Source organism: Sinohyriopsis cumingii, chromosome 9, assembly GCF_028554795.1.
Source record: "Sinohyriopsis cumingii isolate HCF-2022 chromosome 9, ASM2855479v2, whole genome shotgun sequence".
NCBI lineage: Eukaryota > Metazoa > Mollusca > Bivalvia > Unionida > Unionidae > Sinohyriopsis > Sinohyriopsis cumingii.
In genome coordinates this window covers 58,834,304-58,851,843 of record NC_142969.1, presented here as the reverse complement: position 1 = coordinate 58,851,843, position 17,540 = coordinate 58,834,304, and the positions used below count along the sequence as shown (strand labels likewise).

At 37.5% G+C, this 17,540-nt stretch overlaps 1 protein-coding gene across 1 annotated transcript in view; it reads right to left on the bottom strand.

The window, feature by feature from the left end:
* Positions 1-17,540, bottom strand: part of LOC149791891 (contactin-like) — a 158,723-nt gene that overhangs the window by 53,912 nt on the left and 87,271 nt on the right. Inside the window, exons 11-13 of the mRNA XM_089970401.1 lie at positions 9,755-9,939; positions 8,146-8,418; positions 4,779-5,072 (exon numbers count right to left, since the gene is read on the bottom strand). Of these exons, the coding sequence (XP_089826527.1) occupies positions 4,779-5,072; positions 8,146-8,418; positions 9,755-9,939 (752 nt within the window). The remainder of the gene's footprint in view (positions 1-4,778; positions 5,073-8,145; positions 8,419-9,754; positions 9,940-17,540) is intronic.

Here is a 17,540-nt window from a genome sequence, read left to right as displayed (position 1 = left end):
AGTAAATACACATGAAAAAAGTCACAAGTACATTTAATTTTAAATATTTAATATTTTAATTACAAAATCACATGCATGATGTGAAATAAATGTAAAACAAACTTTGTCATCATTTTCAAAAGAATGCTATGAATAACCACTGATATAATTTTAAAACTGTCTTTATAATTATGTTACAGTTCACATTATCTGCCACTTTGTTGGTAACAGTCTAAAAAACAAACCAGTCTCGTCACATTAAAAATATACTTGCTGTCATATCCCCTGCACATATCGTTTAGTCTTTTGTTCCAATCTTCGACAACTTCATTATTAACATCAGCTGATTCGCTGCTAATGACAGAACACTTGATATTGTGTCGCACTTGAAATCTGTGCAACCATCCGTTACTTGCGCCGCAAGTTGCGGTGAAGTCGTCATATCCCAGTTCAACTGACAAACTTTTTGCTTTTTCTTATCTTTCAAATCAGGATACAAACGTCTCCTGGCTCAAACAATCTTCCTTTCTTCGTCCATTTCACCTTTCCACTTCTGCAGAATTGTTTCATTATCTTTCACGATATTGTTTATCTTAGTCTTCCCGACTTAGTTTTCTGCAAGAATCCTCGACGACCCCCCACCCCGTCAGTTGAATTACTTTCACGTTCTCCTCTAAACTGAGAATTTTTATTTTCCTCGATGACATGTTGATCTTTTTGCAGTAAGTTATTCATGTTGCCAACTACAATACTGATAAAACAATTTTGTATGCATCTAAACAAATTGCAGTGTGTTTTTAAAGAAAGTGACCTTGTCACGTGATTCGTTAGTCGCAGTCTGGTACCCTATTGTTTTTATACATTTCTTGAAACCATGTGAGAGAAGCCAAAACGGCTTCGATATGTACCATTAACATCATGCAGATTTGACCTCGAGGCCGCTAGGATTCGTAATTTTGACAATAATTGTCAGTAGTAATAGCCACTGATTACCAAAGTGAACAAGCTCAACATCTTACTAAGGGAAGCCATAAAGGCTATTAAACCATTTTCCAGCTGACTTGGGTATTGTACATCGATACTGTCACTTCTCAGCTGTTTCTACTGTTCGATAATTGTAATCTTAACAATTATCAGAGTGACTAAACCGGACATCTTATGATAACACAGCAGTAAAGCTAATTGGATTACATGTACGTACCCTTTTGTATGGATTACAATTTGAGTCTTTCTCGGTTTTATGGAATAAATTTGGCTTCTCGTGAGGCGTAAATGATATAATATTAACCTTAGTGGTAAATGTACTTTACTCAACACTTTTTCAGTAACGAAAACCTGACATCAGGAAACAGAAATCGGATTACTTAACACACGTTATGAATAAAATACTGATTCTGGATACACATTCATATAAAATGCGGCCGCTTGTGAGAGGTAAATTTTATAATTTTTTACTAATATGCTGGCCGCTGGTCGCGTTAGCCGGGTGGCCTTTCGCGAGGGGTACCTTTGAATACAAACTCGTCGGTGCCAACGGATTCTGTCCGTAAGGAGCGGGTGGCCGCTGGTCGGGGGGGGGGGGGGCGTTCAAGAGGGGGACTACTGTGCATATATATATATATATATAGTATGACCCTGCTATAGCACGCTCCGTTATAACTCAAATTCAGATATAACACGGTCGTGGCATGGATCCCAAATTTTCATTTACCTTATTACATGTATTTTTCTCATAAAAAAAAGAAATCTTATAAGTACGAAACATAAAATACGTAAAAAGTTTTATTATCATTTTGGAGAAGAGATTGCATATAAATTCAAATATAAGACGATTATGGGGTGGCTCCTGAAATATCATATACATGTCTTATTCTCGTATACGGAAAAAAATTCTTCTTAAAAGTGCAAAAATAACATGTAGAAAGTTTATTATTATTTTGGGGTGGCTCCTAAAATTTTAAAACTGAACCAATTTCTTTCAGTTTTGTGCCAAAATAAACATTGGAAATATGAGTTTCTGAACCAGTGGCTGGGCCTTTTGAGAACTTTGGTCTTTGTTTATCGCTGAAAGATGACAGCTCAGAAATGTTAATCTTATGAAGTCTACTTTGTGTTTGTCTTTAATGCATTCCGTATACAATCGTTGCTCAAACAATATCCGACATATGTTCTCTAAACTCTACACAACTAAGCAACATACAATGCGGCAGTTGATAAAAGATTCTCGCCTGAATTTATAAATCATTTAATTTAAGTACATTGCTCATCATCAAAGTCAACTGCCAGGCCTAACTTGTTCAAATTATAGGGCAACAATTTATAACACATCAAAAACCAAAAGCTGCCAACACATGTGTGTGGCTTGGCGGTATAGTTTTATGCAGTCAGTTGGCCAATGAATAATGTCATCCATTCCCTATAAATATACCTCCATTGTTAATTGACAATTATTCTTGCTGTAGTCTTTCAAACTAATAAGTGTAAAAGTGTTACTTAGTGGAGATTTTGAATGGAAAATGGGAAATGGAAGCGTAAAGCTTTTATTGTTAAAGAAAAGATTGAAGCTTTTGACAGGATTAAGTCAGGTGTTAGACAATCACTGTAGGTAGCTAAAGATTTAGGTTTGAATGAATCAACCATCCGAGGATGGAAGAGGGAAGAAGCAAAACTAAGAGAGATGGTTGTGGATATGCATGAAAGTGAGGGGTTGATGAGGAAAAATGCAAGACTAGCAGGAGTCACCCAGCTTGATGCAGCCCCGTATCAGTGGTTTGTACAGACTACGGCTGAAGGAGTGCTTATATCAGGACCAATTATATAGACACAAGCCTAAAAATTTCACACCGACTTACATGGGCAAGATTCCAGCTGCAAAGCAAGCAATGGATGGCTAAACCTTTTTAAGAAGTGACATGGGAGGCACGTGACAGTTTCTGGAGAAATCCATTCTTCAGATTCTGAAACTGCTTGAACTATTCAGAGGCATTGAGAGAAATAATAGAGGAAGGTGGATATTCCCCAGAGCAGATTTACAATTGTGTTTAAACTTGATTGTGCTACAAAATGATGCCTGACACCACCCTAGCTGTGAAAACAGTTGAACATAAACATGAAGGGTTTAAGAAAATAAAGGAGCGATTAACTTTGCTGTTTGGTGTCAATAAAACGGGAAGATACAAACTTAAACTACTATGTATCGGAAAATTCTCCCAGGTGCTTCCACCATTTGAATGTGAAGACCATACCATCTTCATATGATGCCACATAAAAAAAAAACATGGATGACAGCTGCTATGTTTGAAAAATGGTTTCAAAATGAATTCGTACTAGCAGTTCGATCCCACCTCAGAAATCTGAAGATGGAACTGAAGGCATTGTTATTATTGGACAACTGTTCCGCACACCCACTCACAGACAGCCTGGTTATTAAGGATGGGAAATAAAAGCCAGCTTCTTCCCAAAGAATACAACTTCCAGGATTCAGCTTCTGGACCAGGACAGAATATCAGTTTTAAAAATGAATTATAGAACAGAGCTTGTGAAAATGATTGTTTGCAATGAAACCTTAGTCCAGGTGACACTACAAAGTCTAAATCTGAAAGAAGTAATGTACCTCAGCGGCAAATCTTGGGATGCCATTATGCCCAGCTACTTTGAGAACTGCTGGGAGAAAAGACTTGGGACAGCATTTACTATTACTCAGGATAACAGCAGTAATATCAGTGATGATGACGATAGTTTATTTGATGGATTTTCTAAGAATGATGTGTTGAGGCTGAGCGGGCATTTTGTGAGCTGATGCAATCATGAGACAGTGTTAATGATTAGCTCACTTTTGATAATGACTGCCCAGTTGCAGACCACATTTCGGATGCAGAAATTATTCAAAATATTATGTTCAATAACACCAATTGTGGTGCTGACAATGATGATGCTTTTGATGATGACAGCGAGGACACCACACTTGAGGATAATCCACTATCAGCAACAGAAGCCATCAAACGTTTAGAGTGTGCTTTGAGATGGATGGAGACTTAAGCTATCGACTATGTTCAAATTCTTCAGTTAAGAAATATGATTGACTTTACCAAGAGCAAACGTGAGAGTAGCAGAAAGCAGCTGAATTCCTTGCATTTTTCAAACAACGATAAAGTATTACAATTCACGAATGAGAAAATTTAGCAGCATGAAATTTATAGACACCGTTAATTAACCTTTGGACGTACTGTTTCATCATTTGTTATGTAATTTCTGCTAAATTCTTTTTCCATAAAATTCAGTCACATAATGAGCTGTGACAAAATCATCGAATATTTTAAATTTGTGTGCGGATATTTTCGATGGAAATACTTGTATTGTGGATTCAATGTATATGATGAGATTCACGGGTGAGTACATGGTGTTGATATTCTATTCATGCTATAGATTAGACATGTATATGTAAACTATACATGTGTGTGAACCATTGCGTGGTTCTCTGAATAAAGTAATATATTATACATGCAATCTCTGTTATCACTGCAGGTATTTTTTCTCATTTAATATACACTGATTTAATATAGTAACTGTGCCTATGAAGCACACATTTTTGCACCCGCTTTTATTACCCACCCACCTGCAAATTTGTTGGTGCTGTATGTGGTTGCTTATAACATGGCTCGGTTGATGAAACAGGTAATTCATCATCTGCTTACACAAAGGAAGAAAAGATGTCTTTTCACCCTATCCACCCAAAAAGAAGCTGGGGTGTTTAGTGAGACCGGTAGAGAAGAGAATAGAGTGACGATTATTTATATTACCTGTAACAGTCAGTGTACCAGTGCTTGAATTTGAACCATACATGTTTTCAGCTGTACAAGTGTAAGTTCCAGAATCTGCCATGTTCATGTTTGTGATGAATAGATTCCCATTTAGCAATTTGCGAACACGTGATGTGGTGTCTCCGTTTTGAAGATTCAGCGGGATTCCATCTTTGGACCAGGAAAAAGTTGGATATGGAGCAGCCTCTGGGACACAAATGATAGTAACATTTCCTCCAAGTGCTCCAATCTGATTCTCATCTAATGGCCGTTTCTTAAAGTTAGGTGCAAATCCTGCATGAAAGTAACAGTGTGAAGCTATTAAATATTGATAAAATGAATGACACATATATTCAGCCATGAATTAATTGGGAATTATAATAAGTGTTTTCTCCAGTTTGTCCTCTTTCTACTTCAGCTGATATTTGGCCATCAGTATTTAAAATAAAGTATTTTATATGTGGGGTTTTGTCACGCAATCATCCTTTGTTTTGCTGATTTGCCATACAGACTACCTCATTTTATGTTATGTGAATGACTTCTTGTTTTTTACTGCCAGGTGCACTATGATTTCAAAATACAAAAAAAAAGTCACTAAACGTATATAATCTATAAAACTATGTTGAAATATTTCAAGAATAACACTTGAAAAATATTTTTTTATAGCAGATAAGCAGCTCAATGATTTTGTGGAGGATAAAGCAAGTTTTCACCTCATCTGAATGACAGATCACCAGATAAAACTCGGTGTAAAATAAATGATCTATAGTTAGAAAATATGCGCAGGCTCTAAGGAGCATATACAATTTATCCTCAAATGACCAAGAAGATACCTTAAAATAGTTTATTCATGCAGTATATGTCACTTTTGTCTCCATCTTTGGAACCGTCTGTATCGGGGACATATGGTTATGATAGGAGACTTTGATTTCATTGACATACACTGTACAAGGAGAGGATGCGTTGAAGACATGTCAAAAGTCAGATATTTTGTTTGGAGGTTTTGCTAACAAATATGGTGATTTCTTACAACAGAATTTTGCAGCATTTGCAACATATATTTTTGCTGCTTCTACATGAAGATGGATTCTTATGCCCGAAAAGTGGAATGAAATATGGTTTATGAGTGTACAATGTTTGTTTTGGACAAAAAGACTACATCATATGTGGGGTTAGATGAATTAAAAAATAGTTTAGTAGTACATGTATACTGAAAAATATATATAAAAAAAAGGCCAACAAATGTGAAATATTCCACAACAAGAACAATGGAACCGTCGATACAGAGTTTTATGGCATCATAAAACAGCAGAATGGCTTTAGAATTCAAACATTTGTTTAAGTTAATTTGTAGTTAATATTAGATTGGATATACTCCTTGATCTACAGCAGATCAAAATGTCGTAAATATGTAATGAGCAGTCAGTCGATGGATTGAGGCTTTCCACTGTGCTGTTCATTTTGATGTTAAATAGGGTGAGTGACAATATGCTCCCCTGAAGTACACCCATGTAATGAGGATAAATTTCAGAAAGAATGCTGCTACCTTAAGTAAAATTTTTTATCTTTATAATATAGTGGAGATAATGTTAGGTATGCGGTCCCTTAGAATAGGTTGAATAGTCATACATTATGCCATACTTCCATATGGTGTTACAAGCCTTCTCCAAGAAAAGAATGGTAACTCTCTCTCTCTCTCTCTCTCTCGTGGTAAGATGAGTTTTACCTAGGTATATGTATATGCTATGTATTCATATTTATGTTGTTGTATTGTCATTGAAAAATTTTATAGACATTGTTTCCATTTCCTGATGATCTCTATGCACATATTATCCAACCATGTTTAGTTAAACATGACTAGAAATTGCCAAAGATTTTGGAAATGCATCACAATTAAGCAAATTCCATAAGTATCTTTGTAAACTGGACTATTAGATCCAATAATTCGTCAAAACAACCAGACGTCAGATTTGGGATGGATAGCTTTTCTCTGACATCCCAGGAGTAGTTGAGTAAAAGAGATGGATTGCAGATGGTCATATCGAAGGACGAGTGTGGCAAGATGGAGGAAGGCTATGACTTTTCTGAAACAAAGTCTTCCCTCTCTTGTTGATATCTGTACAGCACCAAAGTGGATGCTGGCCATTAAAGTAGCTAAGTGAAACCAAAGATGTTGGAGTCTCTTCAGTAAGATACTCAGAATTAGATTGATTAATTGGAGTGCTTGAAGGGAGATATTCAGAACAAAGGGAAACTTTTATGGGGGCACATGAATGGCAATAGTATGCAAAGTATTATTAAAATTAGCCGACACCTGTCATGACTTCTTCCCACACTGAAGTCATCGAAGTAAAGAAGAGTGTCATGAAACTGGTGTTGGGTTTAATAAGCTAGTTTGCAAGCCCACAAATTTCCAAAATGGTGTGAATGACAGACTCATAAACATGAGACTTCCAACTAATTGGAAAAAGACAAGCAACTGTGATCAATGCGTTTGCACTCACTAGACCAGACAAATCACAGCTGTATGCTGACCTGGAGTCTCTTATGGAATATGTACTGAATGCAGCCAAGATGTATGATCACCAGGAGTCGTCAGAAAAAATGGCTTTGGACAATACAACAACAATAGATTTCTACTACTGACGAAATCACCAGCACAGTATTCCACCTGTCATTGCAACTGCAATGCACTTGGCACTAGTATATATATATTCTAGATAATCAGGAGAAGAAATATACAGGATGTCTGACCAATCAAAGCCATGAGAAGAGCATAATACTAGACTAACCAGAGAATCAGAGGCTCTACACCCAATACTTGCATTCAGTGACCACAAGGTGACAAATGAGCCCAAATTGAAACAGGAAATGTTGAAACAGTCATTTTTTGAAAAACTGTGCAAATAACCAATGACAATTGATCCAAACTCTGAGAACGATGAAGAAAACTGGACATTCATCAGAGACTCTTTGTAATTGGCTACATGCAAAATCATTGCCTACACTCCACTGCATCATTGTACCTGTTTTCGTCGCGAATCCCCATGGGGTCATCTATGAAACAAGAGGTCATGATTTCCATCGAAAGCGGATGGTGGTTTTTATATTACTTTCTTTATCTTATTTGAAAAGTCAAATCTATGATCCCTGTCAAGAAAGAGAAGAAACATTTAAGTTTGGTTTTCATTGACTTGCGTGGCTGCATAAGAAAAACTAATATTAGTGTACATGGGGTCATATAAAATATGCCAAGTTGAAAAGTATTTGCATAATATATAGTGACCTTGATAACAGCTTCTTGGGGAAATAAATTAAATACTTTTACTACAAAGAAAGAATTGTTTAGAGGTAAAAAGTGACCTACCCAACACCCTAAGTTGAGCACTACTAAAAGTTGTTCCATGAACATTTTCAGCAGCACACTGATACATCCCGTTGTGTTTAACCGGATCGAGACCCTTGATGATAATGACGTTTTGGTTGATATCTATCTCCCCTTGTTTTACTGACACTACCTCTCCGTTTTTGAACCAAAGATAGTTTGCTGGCGGCACTGCACGTGCTTCACATCTCCAGGTAAGCTGACTACCAATATCCACGTGCTGATCTCTTAGTGGGAAGACAAAGTACGGTTTGGCTGCAACAGAAGATATGCTGTCTAATTATCTACCTATCCAATGTTTTTAGTAGATCGGTTGTTTCTAGTCATAAAAAGGTTGGTTACTTGTGAAAGTTACAGGAGATTGGGATCCAAAGCTAAGAAAAATGAAAATTCTAATATGCAGAACTTTCTTAATACAAGGAAAACGCGGTCATTTTGGAGTAATAAATTTTAGTAAAAGTTGCTGTTTTTGACTTGAATATTTTATATTTGTTTTTATGTTTGTTAATAATGTCACCACAACATTAACTGCCACCGATTTTTCCTCATCAGATTGTTGATAAGCACCACCTATGTCAACTGAGATTTGGTACGACATTTTTAAATCCTGACTAATTTATACATTATTCTTAATGTTATAAAAGTTTGAAGGTTAGAAACAATTATTGGCAAAAATTTCAAATCAAGCTTCATGCAATTCCTATCACAGAAATTTCAGCCAAAGTCACAACCAAAGAAATTGTTTTATATTCATTCCACTAAATTTGACACTTATTGTCAATTTTTATGCCACATTAATTAATAGCAAGCTAAACTCAGTTATAACACATGTGCACAGGAACATGACATTAGTATTGTTTTATCTGGATCCTACAGCGAATAGAATGAAGATAAAAACGGCATGTCGGCACTTTTCCTCCCCTTCACACGAGTTATGTTAGCATATAATTTTCCATTACAGAGTATTGCTTTCATGTTTTTCTCACTTAAATCCTATGAGTACACTGCACTTTTCAAGTATCATCTCACATATGAGAACTGCAAATAAAGTTTACTTCTGCACAATATTCCTATCTCCCGTATTGATCTGAATGTGTAGTAACAATTAGGTACTGAAATAGACCAATTATAATTGGGGAACCTACAATTACTAATTGGAATAGACCAACCAGAGAAGGGAAATACCATACAGATATCAACATCATCGATTCTGAGACAATGTATCGTTTGCACAGTGTATTTAGAAATAAAAGCTGATGAATTTATTCGATGCCAAACGGGACTTACCAAAGTTTACTATATACTTTGGATTACATCCAAAGAAATCAACACTCAAGAAGGAGAATTATCTGTAGGCATTACAAATCTACGAGCGGGAAGCAAGGATTGCAGCCATTCGTCCCTGTCTTTACTTTATATATTGTACGATTAAGTACAAGATAATCCAGACACTATATAATGTCAAGCTCCTTTACACATGCACAATTACTCATTTTCTCACACAGTTGGTGAAAAGACAGGAATTTAGGTAAAGATATATCTGAGTAGGTGTAATGTTTATGAATGCTCTGGGCTTTTTTAAAAGACTTACACTGGATCTGAAGGGAGAAAGCCTTTTCAGTGAAAGCCACCGATGTTCGTGCAACATGACACACATAGTTTCCTCCATCCTCCAGCTCAGCATTGGGAATATGGAGTATACGTTTATGGTCAGTGTAATATATCTTGGAAGGCAAAGGGAGACCTTCTCTTCTCCAACTGTACGTCAATGGCAATCTGGAGGAAGTTTATTATACAATTATATTAGGGACTAGCAATTTCATTTCTATGGCAGGGGATTGGAAAAATATCTTCTTATTTGAAACAAAATAACACCATATTATATTCATTACAGTATTTGAATAAAATGACTTATCTTGAGAAAAAAAAGAGTATAAAATATCTCAGATCAAAAGAAAATCGCAGCCCACCACCCCCACCCCCCAAATTAAATGGTCAATACCTCATAGTAGACGTGTTTGTCACGTGTATATTAATTGATTTTATATGTTGTCTTCTAAAAACTGTAATTAAGTGGGATGACTACGTTTACACTATAGCTGACAGCCTCTACAACATACTGACATTAGGAAGCTTGTTGATAAAGACAGGAAGTATTGACAATGAAGCCTATAATTTACTAGGCGCGCCATTAATGTAATTGCAAGGGACAGTTTGAATGGGATGTCAACACGGGTTATGACATTTTCAGAGACGGCTAGTAACACACTGATTCAGCAGAGAAGACTTTATTTAGTGGACTAGAGAAGCAACATAAAAGTCAGAAAACTGCTCTAACGAAATTTAATTGCACCCTCCGACTGCAAGCTCCAGTCAGTTCAATGGTGAGAAAACTATATGGGTTAGAGGTAATCCTGCAAACATCTCAGGAATTTCTCCCAGGTCTGGTCGGAGACACACCAAATTCAATAGATGTTTCCAAGACTATGCACGGCAATGCCACGAAATATCATCAGCTTGTTACAGTTCTCAAAGTCGTCTTGGTGTTGTTACCAGTTCTCAACGACTTTTGAACATCTTATAAAAACATCAAAACACGTTTGATCATCAGCCGATGACGCAATCACATACGACCGATCACAGGTTAACCATCTCCTAACCTTACTTAGCAACGGTTTAGTTGTTCCCTGATTGACCTGGGCCAATTATTTAATCACCATGCTTGGACGGTTTATGTGTTGCTTGTGTGGAGCGATCAGTGACGGAAATATCTGCGAATTTTCTTTTAATGCTATTAAATAATTGTCTGTCGTATAATACAACCATGTCTTCATAGTGTGTGCAATGTGCGATGTCGCGCCAAAACATGTACCGCAAATCCAACAAAAGTCCAAGCAGTTAATGGATGAGCACTGGAACTTGTGTTCGATGTGGAACAAATATGTTTACGTTCATCAGGAAAGCTGCAAACGATTTGAAGCAGTTACTGGAGACGGTGACATAGCGACTGCATTTATAAGTTACCAGGAGCACTATGGAATAAATATCCCAGTGAAAAGCATCTTCCTGGATACAGTTACTGTGACTCGATTCTAATAACCAACCAAGACCTGGCGAAGCACCTATTAGCCGTATTTATGCTGCGTGTTACAGACATGAGCTTGCATATAAAGCATCAACGTGCCGATATGTATCTGATCCATGACTTGAATGCGATTAATCCAAGATTGGGAGAATGAATCGCACAACAGGCCATTAGTGTTATGAAAGCCAAGATTGCACCGGATGGCACTCACTAAACACAAAATGTATGCTGTCATAAACAAACAAGAAAACAAAAATGAACACAAACAACCAGACAGTATCTAAAATACACTACAATTAGCGTGGGCACTGAAGAGGTGAAGCCGCCATGGAACCAATAGCCAGTACAGCCAAGGTCACTAGTGGGACTGCCTGAGCATGGTTGGCCAAACAAGCACTGTGGCAAATTTATTTACATGTACCAAGAAATATTTCATGTGGTTGGCTAGATGTCCGAAAACTTGACGAGGTCTTTCAGGCTGATTAATATATCTTCCACATGATAGTGTATGTGATAAACAAGATAAGTTAAGTACCTACAAAACAACTGTCGATGTGGTCAATGGATACAAAGAAAAGCGGAGCCACTGACATCGAAATATTTTGCAAGTGTTACAACTACACTCGATCGTATTTATGCACAACGACCACTCACATCGCCAAGATGGTTAAAAGTGGTTCCTGGCAAAGAATTTCTCAGATCTGCGACTGTGATGCTGGCCAAAAATCATTTGCAAGTACGTGTCAAGCATGTCAGCATACATCGTGACCAAGCTATTTTGGAACGATTTCATGATACTTTTACATAACGGTTATTCGGTCATCAGTACGCACATTAATTATTGATAAAGCCAGAGTCTCAGGAAAGAGTACCATTAGTAATAGCAAAGTTGAGCGTTGAAGTCACGCGCACAACTGGATTAAATCAGCCAATGCGACTTTATAAATGACCTTCGTAGTTACTAGGAAAATGATTTCACAGCCAGAACCAACCGCTCGGAGACAAGTTTGTTCAGTATTTGTATGCACCTGGAGAATTGGAAGGTGGACAAAAACGTCATGCCACTGACTCAGTATGGTCCGCACAATCTCGGAACGGATTGATACTCCAAAATAACAACTCATTACCATTGGGGTCATCGTCACATGGTGGATAAAATCCTCCCAGACATTCATTTGTGCGAGATGAATTGAAGTCATTCCAGCAAATATGGAACTGCCACTAGGATTTGTTTTGACACATAAACCAGTATCAATCGTATGTTGGTTTGCAACATCACGATGACCAAAAGCATAAGTGTTGATTCCATCAGGGACTATCCATCGAGTGGGGACAAACCCACTTTGGTTCATCGGTTTACACGCATGCGATGTTTCTTTGAACAGATCATATTTTTCATGTGTGCGAATTCAGGACGGTTTCAAACACACTCGAGGTACAGTTCGTTGCAATTACCACGTGGAACACATTTGGACTTTTACATGTTCTTGGGTCGGACCACAATCGAGTACACTTTGGGTTGCAGTCCCTCATACTCTTCGAATGGTTTACCCTTGAATTTATCTTTGAACTTGCCAACCATTTTTTATTGGCATTACTATATAACGGATGTTCTTTTGAATACTCGCTGGTATCAAATTCGTTGACCACACTTGGTCGTGCCATATCCCCTTGATCACTGATGGCGATATGCATCAACAACGAGTCAGTGTCGGCTTAAAGTATTTTGATCGTTCCTGATAAAAATGGTTTGATCTGTCAGAGTAAAATTGGTACATGAACAGACAAGCACAGAGTAACCCACGTGAATTAGTTTTGTCAGGTTGAAGTTTGGTTTTTTACTGTGAACAGCAGTAATTCCGCCATCAAAGATTGTTCTGGATTCAAAGGCCGCGTCCGCAATGAGCCTTCAAAGTTTGTCTTGCTCACTATGTTGAATAAGATCGACTGGAATTTGTTTGCGCAGATTTTCCATGGTTTTCTAAAACGTGGCATCGTTCAGAAGCTCGAAAAAGGTTCTTTTCAAAATCATTGGTGGCCTTTGTGCATAGGTCTGCATTCATCTGAAGGTACTGGGCCATCCAAGCTTGTTGATGAAAGTCGAGCACTTAGTGGATTTTGGTCACACGCATACATATTCGCAAATACAAATGCAGATTTCGCTCGTGCAGTACATAATTGTGTTTGATTGGAAGACTTGGCATCAGTTTTGTGCATTCAGCGTAACTGCGGCACTAGAATGCTGACCAAACTTTCTTTGCATGTTCTTAATTTTCATCTGTAATACCTTCACGTGACAACAATGAATAAAACACTTCAACTGGTGGCAACTGAGTTTCAGTAAATTTGTCCCAGTCGTTTGTGTACTTGTATGGATACAAACCCTTTATTTTCAGTAGGTCTGTATTAGCGGGACAATATCGACGAGTGATTTCGAAATTTTCTGTCGTCGGATTGTTTACTAAATTGTCCAAGGACAAATTCATAAACTATATCAAATTGATAAACTGAAATTTCCCCAGCCTGAACATCGTGTAATATTGATTCTTATTCTTTCATTTCACTCAGAAACAACAAATGAATCTGGGGTCCATGGGAAATAGTGCCAATGGATAAAAGCCTATGTCATAACTGAACACATTAACAGCCATATTTGTGTTAAGCTTTTCAGATTTCTTCAATGTGGCTTTGGTAACCTTCATGTGAAATTCAATATCACCAAAATTGTTTTCACCCAACTGTTGCTGTTGTTATCGAGGCAAGTCTAGATTGTTATTGACCGGATATGGCGCCAACAAAATTGCCCATTCAAAACATATTAACGTCTATAATGGACCTTGACAGGACCCAGTCTGGTGTTGGTATGTAACTGTCAGGATCAACGAAACGGCTGATACGGTGAGAAATGAACTGGGACTTTCTATACCACTCAAGAGTCCATCCCGATTGTGTATTTCTCCAGGAATCATTTTCCTCAACAGTTGTCAAGCATGTGTTATGCATGTGGGTGAAATAATTTCCACGTGGTTTTCGAATTCCCCACTGCGTTGTTTGAAATTTGAATTATGGTACTTGTGAATGTTGGGTTTATTTTGCACGATCATACTCAGCCACTTAGGTAGTGAAAGTAGAGGCGAGACGACGTTTTTATTCACTCTCAGTACGATGACGGTTTTGTTCATACTGGTCTAATGCCCAAGGATGCCATTTTTTCTTGCACCTCAGGGTATTCGGATATTATGTTCAAGTGCAATCTTAGTTGTTTTACCGTTGTCTTTGGAGGCCCCGAGTGACCGAGTGGTCTAAAGCGCTCTCCGTTACGGATCACTGCCATCTCACCTCTGTCTGCGTGGGTTCGAGTCTCGGGTTCGGCCAATGTGGGTATGTGAGAAAGCTTTCAGCAGCTTCTCGTGTATCGGTGGTTCTTTCCGGGGTTTTCCCGGATTCTTCCTCCACCATTAATACTGGCCGCCATGTGCTGAAAATGGCGTTAAACCCCACAACGACAACAACATTACCGTTGTCTTTTCTTGGTAATTGTTGCTGTTGCTGCCGCAGTGGTGACCGTTGGTGATTATTTATGTGCATTCTGTACATAAATGGGTCTCAATAACTCAAGTAAAGCTGCTTTTCACATACAACTTGGTATGTATATTCCAAGCTAACATGTGAGCCGTTGTAGCTGTGGCACAGCAGGCATGCTTACCCTAAGGGGAGGGTAAAGCATCTTGCTAATTGAAAAATTTTGTCGAATGCTTCTTTTATTTTAGGTAGTTATTTCAGGATTAGAAACAGTGATCGCTTCAATCCTCATCATTATTTCATCTATTTCTGTTTAGTTGTTGATGTTGTTGTTGTGGTGATGGTGGTATCAGTTTGTGCTTGGGCAGCCACTTGTGGTTGTGGTTATGGTTTGTTTCAGGACGCTTTATAGTACTCACGAACACATCCACAAGGGTGATTGCGTGACTGAACTCCGACGGCACATTTAAGTCAGAGTCGTGACCCTAGACCATCAGGTAATATTTGCGTGTGTTTAGCAGTACTCAAAATGACACATTTATGCCACAGAGTTTGTATTTCCGAGGTATACAGCTTTGCACTTTTTGTGTTCCGACGCCATAGCTTCCTGCACTTGTTGAGGCCAGATTGTTATGTATATTTAATTTAATTGTTTGTTTGTTAGGTTAAATTTGTTTTATTTCATTACATGCTATTATAATGTAACACTGTTTGCTGGACTTGACCTTTTTCCACCCTGAGTTCATTTCAGCTTGACCTGATTGACTTTTTTATTTCATTTTGTGTATAAAAAACCCACATAACTAAATTATTCTCTCCGTATATGGGCTTAATATCAGGGTCAGCATTAAAAGAAGTAAATATATTTATTTGGGTTTAAGTTTTGGAATTCCTGAGTATAATCCGGTTATGGTTTTGATTTTGCGAACATAGCATCATTCTAGAAGGTTATTTTCCATTAGGTAATGGATTCATTAGAAAATGAAAATTTTGACCTGAAGGCCAAGTTGAGAACTATATAATCTTGTAATTATGAGGACTTGGTCATTTGTGCTTTAAGTCTTAGCACAATCAAGTTGTATTATATGTTGTGACCAGCACTTTTGTTAAAATTTCGGGTTGGAGTGTTTTTCTTCAAATTATTGAATTCAAGTGATTTTCTCTGGAAATACAAAAGTGCTCTGATAAAATTCGTGAATAAAATCAATCACTACAATTTATACTGAATTCAAACCTGAAATTATATTACTTTCATTCAACAAAAAGCTGTTGACACATTAACACTCTATATGCTATAACTGACATGTCATCGCCTTCAGTTTTTGGATTTCTTTGGGACTTGGACTAAGTTTAATTCAGGACTTTAAAATTAATAGGACTTGTGCTGTAATTCTTGGATTATTTTGGGATTTAATTCGCAATACCGTTAAGTTCTTGTTTGTTTGTTTCATTTTGATTTTGTATTCTATGGGTAATAAATTATTTGTTAAATTTTACAAAGCTAGTTCTCTTTCCCTCTTTTCTGATACTTATTTTAAGAGCATATACTCGTAACACGATGCCATAGCTTCCCATTATATACACACGAACGTATAAATCTTGATTCCAGACCAAACAAGCTCAAATCACCCGTCACTGAGTATTATACCAACTCGGGATGTATTAAAGTCTATGCAGTGGTATCCAATAACATTGAATTTTCTGGAACGAGGGTAAATATCCTGGAGATATTTTGCTTCGTTGCTTTTAAAGGCAGCTTCTGAGAGTCGTTCTCGGCGCAACTCTGCAACATCGTATATTACTTCGTATAAAATTGTTCGTCTCAGGTGGGTAGCTTGACTATTTCTCCTTTATAGTATATTGGCATACATCTAGGTCTGCGTGGAATTTCCACTCCCAATACTCTTAGCACTCTTAAAGCTATGACCCCAAAATAACAGGTATTTAATTAGCCTGCTCTTGAACATCTTCGTCACCAGCCTCATCAAAAGATCACTCGCTTCATATGCAATTGGCGAGTTATGTTTCTTTTGAGGGTGTACTCTTTCATGTACGATATTATGGAGATTTTTTTGTTTGTTTCATTTTGATTTCATCTGCCTCAAAATTCTGCCCCAAGATATTCCTTTCTATTTCTATGGTCACTCCCAGATTCACCAGTTTCTCAACGCATTCTGGATTTATTTCGGCGAATGAGGGCATCTTGTGTGCCTCTTTGATAAACCTATACAACTATATGATGTATTCAAAGATACAGCGATCTCATTTTACCTGTTACATTTTTTATATCCACTCGTTTTGGCAATATTATGCTATAGTTTGAATTATTTCAGCATACTTTGTGAATCAATAGCTTCGCTACTGCTTAACATTTGTATATAAACCGCTGCTAGTATTTCTTTGATACAATATTCACAACTCAGCTAATAAATTTCTCTCTTTGTCCGTAGATAAATCTTGCTATATAGCTGTGAAGAAAACTCAATAAAGGGCTTTTGTAAATATAGTACTACAAGCCTGCCTGTTTGCAGCAGATATCGTTATGTGTGTATATATTGATCGCTACCATAGGCTTGCTTAAATAAGCACATTCCTCTGCGGGATTTTGTTTCTACAATCACACAGAGTAGTGTGAAGCTCTTGTGTTTGTACCTTTTTGGAAACCCTTTGGGACACTTCCATCTAGATGAGACTCTACCCCACTCCATGACTGGAAACCCTTTGGGGCACTTCCATCCAGATGAGACTCTACCCCACCCCATGACTGTCT